The sequence below is a fragment of the Pleurodeles waltl genome, chromosome 9 (assembly GCF_031143425.1).
Source record: "Pleurodeles waltl isolate 20211129_DDA chromosome 9, aPleWal1.hap1.20221129, whole genome shotgun sequence".
NCBI classification, from domain to species: domain Eukaryota; kingdom Metazoa; phylum Chordata; class Amphibia; order Caudata; family Salamandridae; genus Pleurodeles; species Pleurodeles waltl.
The window spans coordinates 867,058,998-867,080,900 of record NC_090448.1 but is presented as its reverse complement, the minus strand read 5'-3'; the positions used below and the strand labels follow the sequence as shown (position 1 = coordinate 867,080,900).

Genomic DNA, 21,903 nt, shown 5'->3' with positions numbered 1-21,903 from the left:
GCTGTTTGCGACGTGCAAATAGCACATTGCGATGCACAAACCCAGTTTTGCGATTCGGTAACCTGGTTACCGAATCGCAAAACGGGTTTGCGACTCGCAATTAGGAAGGGGTGTCCCCTTCCTAATTGCGACTCACAGTGCAACGTAGGATTGTTTTGCGAATGCGGGCGCAAACCAATCGCAGTTTGCACCCATTTCAAATGGGTGCTAACACTTTCACAAAAGGGAAGGGGTCCCCCTGGGACCCCTTCCCCATTGTGAATGTCACTGTAAACATTTTTTCAGAGCAGGCAGTGGTCCTGCGGACCACTGCCTGCTCTGAAAAAATGAAACGAAAAAGTTTCATTTTTCGTTTTTGTAATGCATCTCATTTTCCTTTAAGGAAAACGGGCTGCATTACAAAAAACTGCTTTATTGAAAAGCAGTCACAGACATGGTGGTCTGCTGTCTCCAGCAGGCCACCATCCCTGTGAGGCCGCCATTCGCAAGGGGGTCGCAAATTGCGACCCACCTCATGATTATTCATGAGGTGTGCATTTGCGAAGCCCTTGCGAATCACAGATGGTGTCAGGGACACCATCCTACATTCGGATTTGCGACTCGCAATTTGCGGGTCACAAATCTGAACCTACCTACATGTGGCCCCAAATTCTTAAAGAAAGTCACAGAAGTGCACCCATGGTATATGTCGTACCCCTATAAAATATTTGTGAACTGTATTTTAGCATGGGTAAATACGCATGTGTAGATTTGCTCATGTGAAAATCTATTGAGCATTTGCAAGTTCATTTTCCCTCCAGCCACTTTCTTCCCAACCCTGGAAGAAGTTCTAATCCTGCCATTGTCAGGAGTAAATGTCCACTCTTTCTTATTATGGGAAAATATTAGAGAGAAGCTGGTGAAAATCTTTAAAACATGCAGGTTAGTAGGTTTGCAGACTCAAAGGCATTCCAGCCCTGGAACTATTGCTTACTGCTTCCTCCAGCCCCAGTATGCAGATCTGCAGAAAGGTGGAAAAATAAGGAAATTGCTACAGTAGGGATTGAAACTGCAAGTATTCAAGCCCTACTATGGTAGTAGCCCTGGCATAATCAGAGAGGCTATTATCAGAGCTCTTACATAATGAGATTGCTGCTATAATTTGGCGCCACACTACATGGCACCAAAGGGACAAGTAGATCTTTTTACAGGACAAGTAGATTTGAGAAGCAACCTGTCCCGTGGACAAGTAGATATTTTAATAAATTCCACACCCCTGCATGTAATTTTTTATTTTAACTCTATGTATCAAAAATATGTGTAGCCGTTGGTCTGACAGTCCTGATTGGTAGCACTGATTGTATCTGAAATTACATCTCTCCTAATAATGAGGAAAAAAAGAATCCAGACTGGGCAAGACTAAAATTAATAGAGTAATTCTATATAATTTGTCGAGTAAGTGAGACCTGCATAGCTCATAACAAATAAAGAATCAAGACTGAAATCAAAAGAAATGGGCCATTGGGTGAACAAATTGTGAGAGCAGTAGGAATACCACAATATGTATACAATACTTTGAAGAACCATCTAAGAATGCTTACTTCACAAGCATGCAATTGTCTCCCACTCACACTATTCCAATTTTCTCTGGTATTCCTACTGTTCAGGTCCTTTATATTTCTGGAATTTTTCTGTGCCCAGGAACCCAAACCGGACCCAGTTCTCTTGGCCCTCCCCGGTCTCTCTGGTGTCCAAAGTTGGCAGGCAATATTGCAAGCCTTCACTGCCATTATATACATCTTAGGTGTTAGCCCTCCTTAATGATTTAGTCCTTCTGGAACAACAGCATGCCTCTCTCAGTTCATCCTATCTCCTCTTTGCCTCTTGTCCAAAAGCTCCTTTTTACTGTCAGCTCTTTGGTTTCACTCTCTGATGTGCTCTTTACCCGACACTTGGATTTCTCTTTTGTTCTCCCAATTTGACAAATTTCTTGTTCATCTGTCTCTGTCTAGTTTATCAGCTTACTTGGCAATCCTCACATCCATGCAGGATTGTAATGTAAATTGCAACATTCTAAATTAGAAATGACTTCAGTACCTGAACATGGTAGATTAGGCACATAAACAACATGCATACAAGTAAAGACATTTGTAACAGTACTAAGAGGGTTTACCCCATGACTGACATACCTCCTTTCAGGCTTTGCAGGGACAGACACACTGCTAGGAAGGCTTGCTGGTCGTGACCCACGGTCATCATCTTCCTCTTCATCATCCTCATCCTCTTCCTGACCATCACTGTTAAATTTCTTCACTTTTACCACAGAACTGACAGACTGTAGTTTTCTCCTCCTGGGGTTGCTTTCCTGTTGGCAGTAATGGACTAATGTGACTGACACATAAATGACTGTTAATGATCAGTGCACAAATTATATTACACTATGATCGGCAGCTGCAAAATGTTTGCTGAGAAAGCATGATAATTTGAAGGTGATAAACTTTGAAGAATCAGGCAGAGCTGGTGATGTGGTCGTCTACCCCAGATCAGTGCTCTACAGATATTCTAGGGCTGAGACACCCTAAGCATAACATCACTTGGCCATGTTATTGGTATTAAAGGCTTACAAATATTTGTTGATTACCAATTTGGGTTAGAAAGGTCCCAATTCTATAAATATCTACAGCTGAGACATACACTTCAGTCATATTTGCCTGTGACTGCCGACCTGCCGAAATACTGTCTGATAGAGGCTAAACTAATTAAGTCCTGTCTCCTCAGCGGGGTCCAGTTTCAACCATATACAAGTCCATGGTCATTAACACTCCAGTTTCCTTTCCTGGTCTGCGGGTAAAATGAGAGTGAACGGTCATGATTTTTAAAGAGCAATGGTATTGATGGCCCTGCAGGAATTTACTAACTCAGCATAATTCTGCTGGATCCAATTTAGGTACCTGCATCACATTTACTTGACGCCACACAGGCTCTGCCTAACGAAAAGTACTGCTGATACCCTTTGATACATTGGAACAGAGACGGTTGTTAACATTCTATAGTGTCATCTTAAGGATTTTGGAAGCCCCTGGCAAGACATATTTGCAAAGTCCCTGTACAGAACAAATCTGAATTGTATTACCCGTTTCTAGCTAATTCAAGCCTGCATTATGACAAACAATACTAAATTATATGTTCCTCAAAAGCTGTTGAAATGTGTGTTGCCATTGACCCTTTAAGATGAAGAGATAGGTAGAGAGGCAGAGTCGGAGGTACATGCAGGTACAGAGGGAGAGAGGTTTAGGTAGAGAAATGGAATAGACAGTGATCAAATAGAAAGAAAGTTTGCTTTGCCACTGGAATTCTTGGAAGGTGGGGGCTCTGGACAATTGCCCACTTTGTCCATCCTTTGAAATGTCTCTTTCTGTCCAACGTTTGGAGCTAAGCAGCTTTCCCTCCCTTTTGGAATTCCATATGGTTGGCTCTGGGAGGACTCTTCGACCTTACTCCCAAAATGGCTCTGCTCATCATCTTTGATGATGAGGGGTTTATGTACGCAGAGAGACCCTGCTACAGAAGGGTCTTGTGATCCGTGAAAGAGAGACAGCTCGCCAACCGAGGTGAACTGAACACCCTTCAGAGGTAGTGTGGAGGGCGTGTATGGACATTTGCTGTATACTGGAAAGGCCTGTTTATGAGGCTCAGTGGTGACCACAGAAGCATGCTACAGTCTGGGGCAGGGGGTTGGAGACAATCTTGGGATGACATATAAAGGTATTAAATCTTAGTTTGGTAGTGAGCTATGCTATTGTGCATGCTTGCATTAGACACGGGTTCCCCAGTAGGAAATAAGACTTGCTATAACTTGGGGTATGTGGGATACAGATTTATTGTTGATTTTTTTAAGAAGTTATGTTTACTAATAATCAAAACCTTGATAAATAAAAAATTTAAAAAGTGTTAGGCATGGGTGAACCTTGGAAGGTACACAAGGTACTTTAGTGAGCACATGAGCAAGGTAAGACACTGAAAACCCTGTTGCATTTGAACAAGATGGGATTCTCGAAACTGATTTGTTTGTGTGTGTTTTGAATGAGTATCAAATAGTGATTTATTTTGCCTAACAAATGTATTATTGCCCCACAATAAAGGATTTCATGCACCGATAAACTGGTCTGCACTGATTGACATTAGAAGTGTATGTTTTATAGTAGGTTTAAAGCATAGGGCACAAATATGAATCAATACAAAAATCATTATTTAATTGCATATGTTTTAAATCAGGAAGAAATATAAAATGCTGCAGACAAGTTGATCTTCTGGATTCATGAATAATACTGTCAAATCTTTCCTACTCAAAATCTGAGCATTTTAAAAGTGCAAAATGGAGCCAAACATAGATGATTGCAATACTGAAACCATATGACCATCAGAACTGATTTGTTTAAGTCAAAAACAGTTTAATTACCAGTGACCAAAACTTGAACTGAGGAGTGAAGTCTTCACTTACTATTGAAACACTGATGGATTCTCACAGATTTGTTTGCATGCTGCAAAACAAGCAAACATGTAAGGTCTAGCTGTGGGCTCACACAGAAAGGAGCAGCTCTGAAGTGGTTCGAGACTGTTAAGTAAAATGAAAATTAATGTTGGTACCCTGGAAGAGTCCAAGACAGGAACACACTTCATACCAAATCTACTCAGTCAAGAAACAAATATGTTGGTGTATTTCACCTCTTAATGAAGTACCTTCCGATCAAAAACAGAGTGTAGGAGTACCCGAGCCCCTGACGTCACTAAATGAACCTTTGTTGATAAGCTGAAAGCAAAATACACCACAGGAAGGTTTCTGGGTAATTAAGCTTTGTTTTCTTGGGAATGGGAAAACAACAAAATCAGTGGGAGGCCTAAGCCCTACAAATCTAAGGAATGGTTCATGATGGAGCCTTGGGCTTCTGATAAAGAGGACTTTCACCAAGCCGGCAAACAGGTGTAGTTGCAGGCAGAAACTAGAAAATGCATTACCACCTGTCTGCACTCCAACCAAGTTCTCTTCACAACAGGTGTTTAGTCCCAAGTGTGCCCCAAATTTGCAAGCTACCCAACTTTGGGCTGATTTAGAGTTTGGTGGATGGGCTACTCTGTCACAAACGTGACAGATATCCCATTCGCCATATTACGATCCCCATAAGAAACAATGGAATCGTAATACGGCGGACGGGATATCCATCACATTTGTCCATCAAACTCTAAATTAAGCCCTTTGTCTTTACATGTCTCAGGGAGATTAATGTTCATAAATATTATTTCACATAATTTCAGGTGCATGGATGATGGAATAGAGGCCTTGAACCTGCCCGTGGTTCTACACAAAGGTGTCTGTGAGTGAAAAACGACACACCTACTCATCCAAAATGACCCTAAATGTAGCAACCGTCTTTGCCTATACGTGAGAGGGGAGAAGTCAAGTTCCTCAAAAAACACCATAAATCCCTTCCAACATGGTGATGGAGAGTCCAGAAAATTTGAAGCTGCACAAGATTAAACAAGGTAAGAGTAGCTGTTGCTGTATGCTACAGAGCAGTAACTCCCCGATTATTATTAACAACACTCCATTAGGCTACTGCTGTGGTGGAGAGGATGGATTTGCTCCTATGATATTGCTGATGATCCCAAAAACTCTAATGTTGACTGTTACACAATTCAAGAGTCTATGGGGACAGCACACAAAACTTTACATAAACAGGGCACAATTACACTTCTCTCCTTTTTTGGTTGGTCACCCAAACAGGCTGTGACTCCTCACTTCAGGTTTCCAGACGAAGATTCAAGCTATTTACATAACCTAGATAAGAATCTTATTTAACAGTAAGCAAATAACATTACTGGTGTACTTTAAGGAGGAAGAGTTGCATGGGAGAACTCCCTCCCTGTCCTTGCTGGGAAGAGTGGCACTGTATAAAATGGCAATCCCCAGAAATTCTTATACATTCTGTATAATATCCCCTACTGGGTCATGGTGGGCTTTTTGATAAACTGAACGATGCACTTCATACGCTACTGTTAGAAGAGGGCCACCCCTAGAATTTCCCTGGAACAATGTTTATGTTGGTGGGACTTCACAGCCTGTTACATGGAAATACTGTTTGGCTTCCAATTAGGGATACCTCCCATTAAGTGTTCGTGAATAAATAAGAATTTCCTTTCTAACAGGAACCATAACTATTAATAGATTGGCATGCCATGAGGGACACAGAATAATTCAGGATACATACGGAGGTATGGTTTTCAGGTGACTAGTGGAACCAATGAAGACTGTTATGTGCATGGAAAATAAATGCATCCCTTCCAGGAAGTGGTTACAAGAGAAAGCATGAAGGACTTCAAAATCTGGAGGGGATGACAGTCAGGGGAGATTCTATTCCTGGAACAGGACTGGGATCTCGAAGATGGAAAATAGGTGAGGAATGGAAGACATAAAAACATTTGCATGCTTATGTTATGAACTTTCCCTTCAGGCTTCTCAGGCCTTTAGATATATGCAATTGAGATCCACCCTGAGAAAATATGCAAATAAACTACAGGCAATGGAGAAAAAATAGCCTTTGCAAAACAGAGCACTGTCAGAACCTTTAATGAGAAAAGGCAGTTCTAAGACTTATAGGACACTGATTTCTGACATTTCAGAATTCTTAGATAAATTGAAGGAGCACTGGGAAAAAGGTCTGGGCCAACTGAAGTTGGAGGACGGGGATGTAGCTCAAAGGCACCTGAGGCACACAGCAATCCAATCTGGATCGTTCATCATTCTGCTCACCCACAACTTGTATCATTTGGGGAAATCAATGATGCTACATGTATGAGGGGATGGGACAAGAAGGTATGTTTCTTAATATATGGCAATGTACTCAAGTACAGACTTTTTGGAGCAGGATTAAAATCCATTGTTCTACAGTTCTGGAAAGCACTATAGTAAAGATAGTGCTGCTGGATTTCTGGGGAGCACATCTCATTAAAATGAGTGAAACTTGCAGTGATCTCAAACTGTTGATAGGGTGTGGGGTTGTAAACAGCTTCCTCCATGGTTTGTTTGTATATAACACAAGCTGGTGCATGTCTGCAGACAGGGTGGTATACTCCAGTCATGACTGCACTGGAAAGATCAGCAAGATTTGGGGGCAATGCAGAAAATTCCATGGACTGCATTAGGGTCCCTTTTATCTATGTTAAAATAACAACTCTTAAGACGTGCTAAATTCTAAACGTATAAAGCATATGATGAAATGGTGGTTTACACTGCTCTTTTGTGTATCATGGATTACTTTAGTTGTGTTGCTGCATAGAGCTTCTGAAGGCAATGCCCGACATAAAGATTGCAGTTTTATCCCTAAACCTAAAACATAGAATGAGGATATCCTTGCCTCCATGGCTTCAGCATAATATTAGACCAAATCCAGGTTGTGAACTTATGCTTTGCTGAAATCAAAATGTTAGACACCTCCAAAAACAAAGCCCTGAAAATACATCAGAGGCTATGATAGTGGGATGACAATATTTCCAAGACTAGAGGTGGCCAACCTTCCTCTATTCTTCCCCCCGTTAACCCCAAACGTCTACAGTTAGATTCCTCACTATCCACCTTGATGTGCTGTTCTCTCTGACCTCACCAGCTCACCACCTATGCAAGTCAGTGACGTGTTAGATTTCTGTCAGTCTCATCTGATTGTTTGGGCTCAGGAAAAATCTGAAATGGAGGCACAAACATCCTGTTCTCTGTGGTAAAAAACTGAATTAAATAGGATTAGGAGAATCTTGTTCCCTGTTAACAGTGTTGATCTTCACTCTTCATCTGAGGGAGGTTCCAAAAAGGCTCAAAACTAGGAAGAACTACCTGGTCAAAAGCTTTGATCTTCACTCTTTCATCTGAGGGGGTTCAAAGAAGTCTCAAAACCACGAAGAATTACCTAGTAAAAGACAATCTAACAAATAGTCCTGGGAGTCTACTAAAGTAGCAACAGAACACCCCCTAAGTAGCATTTTACACTGTGCTAACAGAACCAAACATGATTGCTAACATTATTGAACACTAGTTTTGCTGCCATGCCTCACTCTGTGTATTAAGTATGTGCCACGTCAAACCCTATACTCTGATATCTGGCAGCTTTTTTGTTAGGTTGCCTGAATTGGACCGAAGGCTCTGACACTTGTGATTGCAGTACCAAACACAAATAAAAAACTGGAAACAGGTATTAAAGAACATCATCATAGGACATAGTTGCAGGGTGAGAACACCTGCCCACATCTCCTTTTAAGTCAGTGACCATTTTCTTGGTCCGAATGCTCTGTCCGGAACAAAACGACCAATTGGATTTGAGGTTTACAAAAAGGTTTTCAATTACCTTCTGCTTGCCAGCTATGAAGCACTCAATTTCCAAGGAGCATGAAAAAGACTTGCACATAATGCATCCAGCTTGTGTACATACTTCCACAATGGCAAATGCAAACTATCCATATATTAATAGAGTGGGAGCCCAATACTGTTACTGGTGTTTTAGGACCTGTAACCATAGTAAATTGCATTTATTAAAAGAGGTCTTCTGAGGCAAGACAGTAAAATAAGTCAAGAGCCTACAAACGAGAGGATATTCTGACTCAAACTTAATAAGAAATAAATACTATGTTAGCTATACAGTTCAAAGTGTAGCTGCATTGCAGAATATTTACATGCTAAGGTGGAAGTAACCGGGCAGGCTGAGGGAATCTCACTAGGAGTTTATAGGTTGGCAGAGGCATTACATCCACACATTTGGGGCCCCAAAGTCATTTTGTTTTTTATCGTGTGAAAATATCAGTCTGCTCATGTGCCACAGAAGACAGCCTCCACGTTTTAAATAAGTTTTACTGCAGATATACAAGCATGTATGCCACTGGATTAACAAAAGGTGGATATCTGATTAGAAAAATAAAAACAAGGAAGTGGCCAAAAAAACATACTGACTAAAGAAAACAAAGGCAGTTTTTGAAGATTATGTATTGTACTCTGTTTTAAAATTAGACAAATAAAAGGAAAAGCAATTAAGGCTCTGAATAATCATGATAAATTTTCACAAAACAGTAGCTACTAGTGCACTGGTAGGGAAAAGGACTAATTGTTTTTCTTTATCTCAAAGTTGTGTGATGGTACGGGGAAACTAAGGGACAGTCTCGTTGAAATCTGCAATGCTCATTAATGCTCTAACAGCTATACATGAACACCCATCCGCAATAGATCTCAAAAGTCTTCCTGTAACATTCTGAAAGGTAAAGCCAATTTACAATTAGGTACTAACCTCTCGTCCATTCCTTTCAAACCCAGATTTAGTTGTGGTTCGGCGCAACTCAGCTGCATGGCCAGATCCTTCTGTGTCATACTGCTTAACTGTCTCAAGAGGGCAGCAGTTCTCAGAATCTGCAAGCTTATCAGGCTGGATGCTCACTTGGGGCACTCTCTGTGAGCGAGTTGCAAATTCTGTGCCCTGGTAATGTTGCAGACTGCTCCCTGGTGGTCTGTAAAGTGCTGCAGAGGGCCGGGAGGTGCCGTATACGGTGGACGCAGAGGGCTTCTTTTGGGGCAGAACTGGATTTTCAGGCATATAGTTGAGGTCCTCATCAATGAGGTCGTCTGCATTGGGCTGGATGTCTATGATCGCTTCAGAGGGCGCCAAGTCTCTCATGGGTTTCACAGCAGATGTAAGGCGAGGTGCTGGACCATCCTCTGAATGTTGCCTGCTTAGAATAATAGAAAGTAAAATTAACAATACACTTTATAATGGCAAGACTATACTTTATTCTGTTATGATTAGGCACATTTCAAGTATAGGTCAAGAAGATAGTGACATGGTGTTGAAAGATGCTGATTTCCTAGACTTAATGGACATCAACAAAAAAATGGCCCGATTGGAGTGGCACAAATAACCACAAAAGCAAAAAACAGGTGACTCTGGAGGACATAACATTAAAAACTTGACAAAGCGCTTGGTAAAAAATATAAGCACATCCACTCTTCTGCAGTCTAGAACAGCGGGTTCATGTGTGGTGAGCAAAAACTGAAAATAGCTGTTCATCATATTGCCATAACTTGCAGAATACAAAAGAGGGAATCTTTTACTTGTCAAACAAATAGTTTATTGGTAGAACGTGAAATACTCAAGTGGCATTGTGTTTCTAAGCGAACACTGAAGAGTGGGTTAGTAGCATTTCCTGACACAATTCATGTTCTTTGTTGGATACCATTGGAAACGAGCAAGCAACCTTAAAATAAATACATAAACAAAAGAGTACTTTAAATGGCACTAAAGGGATTAGGCACAGCTGTGCAGAGGGCATTGACATTTCAATTGCCAATGGTCTCTTTCACATACAAGCTTAGATGTTTTTTGGTATATTTTTATCAATTAAGTGAGTGACTACGTTGGGCACATTACCTGTCCTGCATCAGGGAAGTTATACCTGCTAGTATGCTCCATACTGTCCCGGTACTATTCTATGCAGACGATGCAGTATTAATGGCCAGGACCCCACTAGCTCTTCAAAAACTTTTAACCACTTGCATTGCATTTATGTCAAAATTGGGACTCTCCGTCAATCGCTCTAAAACTTTTATTATGAACTATGGTGGGAAACGCGGCAAGATTTATAATACTACTACTACCGCGGATGGGAGGGTTAAAACCACGCGAACCTTTTCTTATCTGGGCATAATGTTTGACAAACAGGGCTCCTGGGCCAACTGTAGGAAAATGAAAAAAGCTCAGCTTATTAAAACAACGGCGGCCTTAAGGCTTTTTTCCAAAGGATCGGGGGGATTACCCCGCCGAACATGATAAAAATTTACAAAGCCAAGTGCACTCCGGCTGTTATGTATGGGTCTGGAATTTGGGGATATACCAACTGTAACCCGGTACAGACGGTGGAAAATGATTTTTTAAGATATCTGCTGATGGTACCAAATGGTACATCATCATACATTATCCACCCTGAACTGGGGGTCCCCTTTATTGCAGATCTGATAAAGGTTCAACCATTATTGTTATGGCACAAAGTTTGGACCCCAGAATATACTGGATTAAACAAGGCCATTTTGACTGACTGCATTGAGTCAACATACTGAGCAAGGGTGCCCTGGTTAAGATATATTATGACCTTTTTTGAAAATATGGGTAATAAAGTTTATTACACAAACCCAGCCTCGCTGGGAAAAATCTCTAGGAAGGACCCGAGTGCTCTGGCATTAAAGTATCTAGAAGATTTACGATGGGAGGTTGAATCAAAAAAGCCCACCGTCATCCATAACCAAATAATTCTGTCAACGGAGGGCATGCAGCCCTATTTGGCGAATGTGGTAAACCCCCGCCACCGTTTTGTTCTCACCAGATTAAGGCTAGATACATTTCATTGTTTAGTAACCTTTCCAACTATGAACGACTGGAGCCCCACGTTAAAGGCATGCCCTTGTGACGCAAAGGCACCTCAAACTACAATTCACGTGGTCTTATTCTGTAAATTCTACGCCAAGCAGAGAAAGCGCTTAGTAGTGCCTCTTCTAAGGTTAATCAACTTGCCCCAGTGTCCTATCGCGTATGCCACCCTCCAGGTGTTATCCTCTGTTGAGATGTGTGGAACTTTGGCTAATTTTTTATGCTCCGTATTAAATACAAGAAAGTCTATGGGGGTAGCGATGTAATTTTATTTAGTTCATTTAAATGTTTGCGACTGGGAAATTTTAATGATATACTAGATACTCTGTTTTTTATCCTTTTTATTATTTTAACTTATTTAATTTTATCTTATTTATTATATACTGAAATGTATAATATTTGATACTTTTATGACTTGTTGAAAGTCGAATAAAGTTTGTACTACTACTTCATTCTCTCCTACCCATCTAACTTTCTTATTGTCACATTTGCTAGACCTATGGCAAAATCAATGGGTTCCATTTGTGCCACGTTCATGCAACACTTCCTACAGCAACAAACCCTTCAGCATTTACTGGACTAACTTACTATTGAAGACGACAACAACGACTGCCGATAATATTATTATAATACCAATAACTCAACCATTCATTTTATGTTTTATTACAAGCTCAATTTAATGGTAATTTTGGATTTTCATTAGATATTTTGAAAAAGTAACTTTTAGAAAGTAACCTTTACCTGCCTGTAGTTCTTGGAGGATAATTTACTTGAGCTCTCCAGCATCTGTCAATCTAGTACTTGACCTTATTAAAAGTGCCTCTCGTCAGCATGTTTGTACCAATAATGTTCCAATGCTTAAACAACATATGTTGCATTACTCTAATTTCTTTATTGTTCTTTTTTTGTATGCTTTAACAATCATGGAAGTAAGGGGCTTCACTATGTGACTCATTTGGTTGTGGTCTCTCCTCGTTCAATGTTTCCCTTTGGCAGCAGGTTTCAGTTCTGGAACATGCTCAAATGACCTTCTGATTGTGATGGCTCATTTGTTTGTGCTGACCTTGACGACTTTATTGCTGTCTCACTTTGGCAGCAGGTACAAATTCTGGAACATGCTTGAGGGCACCGCCTTCCGAGACTGCACCTCCATTTAAAGAGGTTATGTCCTTTCAGCTGCGCTCGCTATACATGTTTACTTTTGAAAAGAGCTGCCACATCCAGGAGCCAAACATTTAATAGGTTTTCTGGATTTAAGAAAGCTGTTCCCGCCTTCCTATAGATCAAGGCTGCAAGCGTTTCCTGACACTGTGCTATTTGCGCTCACCTTATTCCGACAAAGGATAAGGTACTGCCTTCTGGTGCTCAAGCAGAAATTCTTCTGGTGAATTGGGAAAAACAGCACTCTGGCAAGGTGGCAAGTAGGGGGGCACATTTAGTTCTGCACTAGTGGCAGGCGAAGGGAGATCAACCAACCACAGCACAAGAAACACTAAGGGAACTAACTCCTAGTTCCCTGTCGGTAGAGATTTGCCTTTGGATATATAGATCTGTTTTGGGAAATCGCAATGAAACTTGAAAATAACTCTTACATCTTTTGATTCAGGAATATCAAGAACTTTGTGTTATTCAACACAATGAACAATAATTCTGGACTTTGCTTTCTTAGTGGAAACAACCAGTGTTTTCTTGTGTGAAATATAAAAACAATTCTTTGTGAAAATAGAACTAATAATTGGTTACTAACCTTTTTTCCTTCCAGGTCTCATTCCAACAGTACCCACCATAACTTCCTTTGCCCTTGTTTGGCCACATTGATACTCTGGAGAAATATAAAACTCATGAGTTTGTGCTGCCAGAAAGAGGGGAACTTGAAAGTGTCACTTCCGAGGAACCACGCTCAACACAAAACAAGCTGCAAGAGGCCTTTTCTTTGAAGTGTCCAGCTGACCAGTGGTAACAGGGCCTGGACTGGCCTTTCCTGTGTGCCGCTGCCTGACACTATGAAAGTTGCTAGGTGACATCCACCAAGGTCCAAGGGGCCTTAGAAGTGTATCTTGTGGTTGGTTGGGCCCCAGAAGAAAGTTTGGAAACTTTGGAAAACATTTCTTTGAGATCTTTAGAGCTTCAGCAGGACTCCCCGGAAAAAGTATTTGACTGGCAGTGCCACAGTGTCTGACTGGATTTCAGCTTCATCCTGCTCAAATATACCTGCACCTCCTCCTGTTTCTGCATTAGAACTTGAAATACTTTAAGTGCATAATCTCCAAAGCACCAGTGGGACCAACCTGCTTCAGGTATCCAGAATTCAGTTCCACGGCGGCGACAGTTTCAGCAGAGCTCTGCTCGGTGAGGATTTTTCTTCTCAAAAAGTGACAAGGTCCCATTCTATGAAAAAACTGCAAAGCTTTTCTACATTAAATCCTTTTCTAAAACATGTTTGAACCTTATGACTTCCAGGATTTTCACAGGAATTACTCCACTTGGTGTTTGTGATGAACTTGCACAAGCTCAGGCAACTGGTGAGAGGGCTCATGGTCTGTTCCAGTCAGTCATTCAAATGAGGCTTCTAAATCAGCCAAGCAATCACCATAAATCAGTAATGAAAGGCTGGCCATGCGAGAAATCCAATGTGCTGAGGCTCCAAGCATGGAATTAAATGCTTTGGCCGGCATTGTAATCTCAAAGGCCAGTGCTTTTCATCGCTCTGCTGAGCTTGTGCAAGTCCTCTGCAGCACAAGTTTATTTGATTCAGTTTCCACAAGACCACTCCATAGTGCCATTTGTAGTATGGGGCGAAATGCCGACAACTGTTGCAGTAGACTGGTATTTGACTGAGGCTTTAAACACTCTTATTTTGAGTGCTGTTTTGTTCCATCTATCCTTGCAGCCACATGCACAAATTTGCATTTTGTATAGAACTTACGCACTATTTATTCACTTGATCACTTGCACTGCGCTGTCACACGTAGGAGCACCTGCGTTAAGTTTGATGTTTAGAACCAAACTACGTTTTTTGATTAATTTTTTCAGATGACTACATTTTTCTTAATTGCAACCTACCAGTTATTAACTATTTCCCTGGACGTCTAGGGCTAAACATTTGATTAACAACCTAGCTCAATTGCAATCAGCCTCAAGTCATGCTTAAATCCTGGTCTACTACAACCATTTGCCCTTTGTACTTTTTGGCACTACTTTCACTAAAATCTTTCGAAAATTCACATCTCCATTACTCCCTATAGGATTTTCGAGTGGTGTCATTTAATTTATTAAATTTTACTCTATTTTTCTAATCTGGTTTAGGATTTTTATTGCTTGGTGTTTGGGCTTAATTACTGTTTTGGTACTGCATAAATTGCCCTAAGCTAAGCCTGTCTGTCCTGTGGGGGGGTTGAACTCAGGCTAATTTAGAGGCTGTGTGTGTTTAGCCAGACAAGAAGTGTTATTATTCCTTAAGGTCATGACACCTAAGGATTTGGCAAAGTTTTTACCTACTGAAAGGGTGCACGAGGTGCTTCTACGCCTGTCACCTGCATGTTTCAGACTTTGGCAATTATAGCAAAACTAGTGATTAATAGCGACTGTGGCCATATCCTCCAGAGAGCAAGAAACATCTACTCTATAAAATATGAACATGCCATTGTGCACATATTCCTAAATTACACACTTGAGGAGCACCATGAATAGAACTCCTGTTAGGTGGAGAAGAGAAAACTCTTTGACTTGAGCCTCAAGTACATGTTACTTTTACCAGCAAATCTATGGGTGGTAGCTGAAAGAACAGCACATTTATTTACAACATCAAAGGAAACTTAGAAGTGAATGTCAAAGAGTGACTGAAGGTGAAGTGACACTTAGCATCGTGCCACCAAATGGCAATGAAACATGGCGTGGAACAGGTGACACCAAAAAAGAATCAGAAGACCTAAGCGATGCAATTAGTGAAATGAAAAGCTGCAGTAACGAACATGGCGATGCAGAAGGTTAAGAACCCCCCTCTCATCTTCTTTAACTTTGTGGGAAAATTGCTCACTCTTTACAACATTAGACATTATTATTAGTTATGTTTGGTCATTTTTCAATTTTTCTGTATGGTTTTAAACTTCATATTCAAGTTTGGCAGTAGGGTAGCCCGGGGTTTAATGGATGGGGAAATAGTTACTGGGTCCTTGGTTGGAAAGCAGTTGGGGAGTGGATTTGCATTTACTGGCTGGAAATATGCATAGTAAAGTTCTTCACCCTGTATGCATGATAATAGATGCCACTGCCGTAAAAATATCATGCATCTTGGATTCCAGCACAAGACAAAAGGTGAGAGGAATTTTCTTGTAAATACTGAAATGTAATATTCAGGGTATGGCTAGCCCAGCTAAGCAGCACAAAATATGTGCCAATATAACGCACAGAAGGATTCATATATCTTTTCTGCAGGAGACACATACTACTGATAATAAAGGGCAGACATTTCAGAAGTTCTAGAAGGGACAGGTGTTCTACACAAGATACTCTACGTTTATGAAGGAGTCTAATATAGGTAAAGCCAGGAATGCTCTTTGTCTGCACCAGCATAATGGTGGACACTGAGTTGCAGGTCGGGTACATACGCTTCAACTGCAGTCACTGTGCTGTTTCTGACCAGATTATTTTCTCAATTGCCCAGTCAATTGCCTAGACTGGGATAGTCATTCTTCAGCTACCCAGAACATAGTACCAGGAAAGCAATGAAATTTAGGTAATGGCGAGACAAATGTAATAGGAAAGAGATTTGTACAAATTAGATAGGCAATATTAACAGAACACACTGGTGTATGATTTCCACACTAGACTAAATATATTACTTGTGTCACCACACAACTGGTTTGCCTGTTAATGATGAATACCCGAGCACGACATTATTCAATCAATGTTTCCTCCTTCTCTTGCTGCAGCTGGGTAAACTACCTTTTTGCAAACCCACATGCTGGCTACAACTACACGTACTGCGGGACCAGGCCTTCCAGGGCATGACTTAAGATGTGATTGCTAACTATCCTACAGAAAATGCTGGGTTGGTGGGAGATATCAAGACAGAATAGGGAGCCTTTAAGGTTGGGCACAGGATTATGACCCTAAAGACAGTATGTAGGGTCTGACCTGTTCTGTGGAGCAAGCCAAATGAACTGCAGAAGAGAAGGGTATGGTTCACAAAGCCTCAGACAAGGAAGGCAGGCTGAAAAGTGAAGAAGACTGTGATAGGACAAGTGCCTTTGACTAGAATGGATGTACTTCATAGACCCTGCTACTTTGCCAGCATTTCCGTATTGTTGACTTCAATCATTTTTAAGAAGCTTAAGGCTTTGATTACTGACTTGAGGTGGGGTGTGAGCCGCTGTGATACATCTCTAGGTTTGGAGTGGATAGATACAAAGCTATTTAGAGACTATGATCAACAGCAGAAGTAAACAGAGAAGGAGAACTGTTTAAGGCATGGTAACTCAGCTTGTGAAGGCAGTCCACAGGATCAGGGGACATTCATTTGATGGACCATCTAAAACCAAAGTGCAGCAAATATTGATGGGCATGGCTACTGCCCAACTGGACTTAGAGCTGTGGTAGAGCACTGCAGTGTGGTTGCATGATGCAAGGAAGCACAGGGAACCTGACTTGGGAAGGCTGTCACAGAGGGTGAATGGGGTACGGTAAAAGATATTTACTGCATATGAGTCTAGAAAAGCATGCTTGAAGTACATGCAATTCAATTATTTACAGCAAACATATTTAAAACCGTAACATATGAATCTGCCCAAGATGTGATCTGTTAAATTTTTTTTTACATATCGTATAGTACTGCCGGAGATTGCCTCAGAACTGGAGGACGGTCCTACAGACAACTCAGCTATGATCATTGTCAGACCAAATTTGTGTACTCGAGAATTATGCCTTCTGGTAATTACAGTCACATTCGAGACAATCAAAACAGAATGTAAACTTATTGATCACAGATTGGTGTTTGTCAAATGGCAAGTAGCATTGTCCTGGAAATTGTCATTTTGACCAAACACCATGGTCTAGCTGCTTGAAACGAGGCATGGATGGAAGCTGAAAGAAGAGCTATTAGAATGCACAGGGGAAGGCAGAGGAACACGCATGACCCAGCCTAGGCCTGATGGATATGCCTGCTGCACTATGAAGCACGAATCTCTGATCACTGATTAAGAAATGCCTCATGTCAGTAACTAAACTTATTCACGCTAAAATACAAATGCTATACTCCATAGCCTGGCACTGTGTTGCGCTAATGGCTTAGAAAGCAAATTTCCTCCATTATTACAGTACTCTCATGCCTACTGTTGTGAACCACCTTGAACATTTGAGTGATGCTAAGGTTGTCTGACTAAAATGGTATGGTGACTGAATAGAAAATAGGGACTGCATTTCGGAGAGCTGGGGATGTAATGTAAGTTAAGACATTTAAATACATACTGTTAGGTTTATTTGGCAGACCACTCTCATCAATTAGTCCTATTGGTATACTGGATTTTACTTTCATTCCTATAAACTTCCTTCTTGAGAGACAACATTATAGTATTCACACCTAACTTCCAAACAACATTAACACTTTAAAAACAACCCAAAATTGGATGTAACTGACACTAAAAAACAAACAATGCCCTTGCCCAGCATAAGAATGCTCAAATAGAGGAAGCCCCTGCAGGCAGAGCTCTAGTTGATATTACCCAAAATAGCCACGGTACCCTAAATGTGTCTACTTTAGGACCTCTAAAGTACATCCTATTAAAGAGGGAAAGGGCAAACATAACATGCACCTTGCCCCAGTTAGCGCTCAGACCTGGATCAGGCACTGTAAAGAATCAGGCAAAGTAGGGAGTTGATGGAATGACAGCCTGCACTTCCATGAACGAAGGTGTTGTTTGCAAAACATGTCTGGTGGATCACAGAGGGGTCTTTATTCTATGCACACTTCATAATACAACTCTGTAATGTGACAAGCTTCCCACCCTAATCATCTCTCAGGTTCAGGTCAGACACAGCATGGTGACAAGTGGCTGGGAAAAACACTCCAAGGCTACAGGCTGCTTGAATGGCAGAATGCAGCTCCAGACATGCAAGTGTTCTTGAGACAGCCTCTTAGTTATATTGCATGTCAAAGAAAACAACAAAAAAGATTCAGAATAACACCCTTGCATTAAAGCCCGAAAATCTTAAAACAAACATTGAAAAATGTTTTGAAAAAAACTCATTAAACACCATAATCACCAGAAACTATGTCTTCCTACTGGCCTTAAAAAAATGTATGTAACTAGCAATGGAAAATAAATGCCTGGAGCCTCTTTGTCCTTTCATCTGTGTAAAATTAGTTAAAAGGGTTTATTACAATAAGAGAAGCAGAGGATGCTACCATTCTCTTTTACAGGAAGTCCCTATTGGGCAATGTGAGTCTCAACAACACAATGTGTACTGCGGTGATTAGTATCCCTCGGGCATCACATTTAACCAGCAGTGATTATTATAAAAAGAGAAGCAGCACCACAAAGGACTTTGCGTTTTCAAACATACAGTTGCTTAGAAACTGTTGCAAATGGAAACACAAAGACTTTTCCAAATCTCTTTTTCTTGTAAAAGTACAATTCAGTTTAGTTGTATTTTCTTTCTCAAACGACAGAGTGTGATAACAGGGATTTCTCTGTTTCTAAGTGGTCCACATCTTGGTAGATAAGGGAACTTTCGCAGAGTGGAGTAATTTGCAACTGTCAGAATTTACAAGCAAGAATATCAGGCAGGGGACAGATTTTAAGCTCATTGCTCTATATTCTTCAGTTAGGTAAGGTTATGTTTGTGCTATCAAAGTGGATTTATCCAGTTTGTCACTTAATAAGGTAACGAGTAGGAGACGGTACAAAGAAAAATTTAAGTGGCAGATTTCGATAACAGACGGTTTAACATGCTGCCAAAAAGTAAGGACAGGGAAAAGAAGGCAATTAAAAGGGAACTCTGGCAGGGCAGTGCTAAGTGGAAGAATGATAAAAGGAGACCATATTCCTTGGTGATTTGTAATGTGCCTTATATATTACTGACAGTAGTTGCAGAATCTCAGCGAATAGAAAAAAGGAGCATAGGAAAGGAGGAAATCAGGAATACACACAACACTCAAGTAGATGCACTGCAATTCCTGTGGGGGAAAAAGGACATTGCATTTATGTAATTAGGGGAGAAGGAAGGAGAGACTCTGGAAGCCTCCCGAGTAACGAAACAAAAAGAAGCACAGGTGTTGACATAATTACACCAATGGGGAGGTTTGGCATGGATCAGTACCTTTGATTAGCCAAGCTGGTCTGCAGAACAATCCCTTCAAGTAACAGAAAGAATACATTTGCAGCAAAGAGGAGCCAAGCATTATGCTTCAGTAAAGATATTAAAGAGTGTAAAGCAAATACAATTTAAATAAATGATGTAATGGGGTAACCTATTTTCTAAAAAGGTCCCCCCAATGTAACTACCTAGAGGCAGGCATGCCATGTAAGCTCAAGTTAGTAGCTCTTTTGAAGAATGTTTCTGTGTCATTTGTTCTGGAATCCCAGAACCCTCCCAAAGATGAATGCAGTCTAACTGCAATGGGTGGAATAAACTATATCTCAAGGCACACAGAGAAAATAATAACAGCAGAAAAAGAAGTCCTTAGACAAAAGTACAGAGCAATGGACTCTTCTTGCCAAAAGAATCAATAAAATATCTGAGTAAGGCCATATAAGTGTCAGCTATATCAGGGGTGAATAGCTGCAGAACTCGCGAAAGAGGCACTTGAGCATTCCTTAAATTTGGTAAAAATCAAACCATAATTCCAAGTACAGAAAAACATCAGTAGTGTATAATAAAGGTTTTGTAGGTTCACATTATGTGAACAGCTTTGCCATCTACCATTTAGGCTAGGAATAGTATCTTGTTTTTCCTTAATCAGGAAAAAAAGGCATGCCTATCACATGCATAAAATAATCTAATTAAGGTAATGCAGCATAGGACTTCAAATAAACGCTAAGGAGCCTGAAGAAATTCAACACACAAATCAGATAATCCGCAACAAAAAGGACTGCATTGTCACTGTGTAACAGCATTTGAAAATGTTCAGTTTTTGAGCCATTACAAAATAGATTTTACATAAGAGGCAACCAGTGTTCAATTTGTCCCAATTAGGATTTTTTTTAAATACACAAACGAAGGGAGAGTGACAGGCATCCGAAGTCAATTTAGATGAAAACACTATAGTTGGTTGGTTGGCAACTAGCTAATCTGGTGGAAGAATGTTTCTGTCTTCTCACAGATTGTTCATCTTTCAAACACTACAACAGCAATGCTCTACATCAGGTATATCTTCTAAGGTGGATATTATGCCAGCCTGGGGTGGTATAACACATAGTCTACGTGGAAACACATTCAAAAGGATTTGCAAAAAACTAAAACTGATCTGAAAAAATGATGAAAAAGCTGACAGGAATCTTTTTACTCTGCATAATCCGAGCCCTACCTCAGTTACTGCTATAGTAATATGTGACTCCCACCCTTAATATCAAATTGCCTTTACAGGCAAGAATTTAAGAATGTCCTTGATCTTGCAGCTTATATGGACTTGCAATATAACTTCTGTTACATCCTCAAAAAATGATATGCTTTAAGATTCTTCACCTCTACCTCCACAACTGAAAGTTGAGGGTTAGATCATTTGGTTAAAGTAATTGCCTCTTTGTTGGGCTACAAGAGTCTGTGTCATTGGAAATCTCCAGGGTGATCATACATAGAGTTCCACAGGTGAGAAGGCTATATACTTAGTACCAGCACTGGGTAACAATTATCACTTCCAACTTGTCCTTTATTTTCTGTGAATCAATGGAATCTCTAGGATGACCGTGTGGTCTGAACATCCTGACGAGAAAAAAAGCATCTTCCATGGATCCAACTGGCTGAATTGAAAGAAGCAAATACTTCCACACTTGACAGATCCAAAACATATGAACTTGTGACCACTTCCATACCACAAAGGTTTCTTGCTGTAGCTTGGATTACATCTCCCTCCTCTTACTGGTCAAAGCCAACATTCTCAGTGTGTCTGCGTTTGTGGCGCAAGTTCATGCAAACTTACTTGTTATTAGGTAAATGTCTTTAAAGTACAATTTTATATTCTAAAAATCTTAATCCTACAGGTTGAACTGTGTCAATGTAATACATTACAGCAATGGTCGTCTTTAGGAACTGGGTCTGCAATGATGGGAGAAAGGCTTTCAATAGATATCTCTGAGCTTCAAAATGATTAATGGAAACAAGACTCCTGCAAAGGACGAAAGTATGGCAAAAGAATTGCCATATACATGTGCCCTCCAGTTGATTACTAATGTTTATCCAACCACAGTTATCTGATGAGTTGGAATGAAAAATATCTGGCCATGCAGAAGACTGTTTCTCTCTGCTTCTGCCTGTTCCTGAG

The 21,903-nt window shown here is 40.6% G+C and overlaps 1 protein-coding gene across 7 annotated transcripts in view; it reads right to left on the bottom strand.

The window, feature by feature from the left end:
* The window catches only part of ZC3H14 (zinc finger CCCH-type containing 14), a 223,213-nt gene that overhangs the window by 146,315 nt on the left and 54,995 nt on the right, over window positions 1-21,903 (bottom strand). For 4 of the 7 annotated variants that reach the window (XM_069208142.1, XM_069208145.1, XM_069208140.1 and 1 more), the window contains exons 6-7: window positions 9,300-9,738; window positions 2,169-2,344 (exon numbers count right to left, since the gene is read on the bottom strand). In XM_069208142.1, the coding sequence (XP_069064243.1) occupies window positions 2,169-2,344; window positions 9,300-9,738 (615 nt within the window). The remainder of the gene's footprint in view (window positions 1-2,168; window positions 2,345-9,299; window positions 9,739-21,903) is intronic. The other 3 variants (XM_069208146.1, XM_069208143.1, XM_069208141.1) reach the window with 1 other exon arrangement.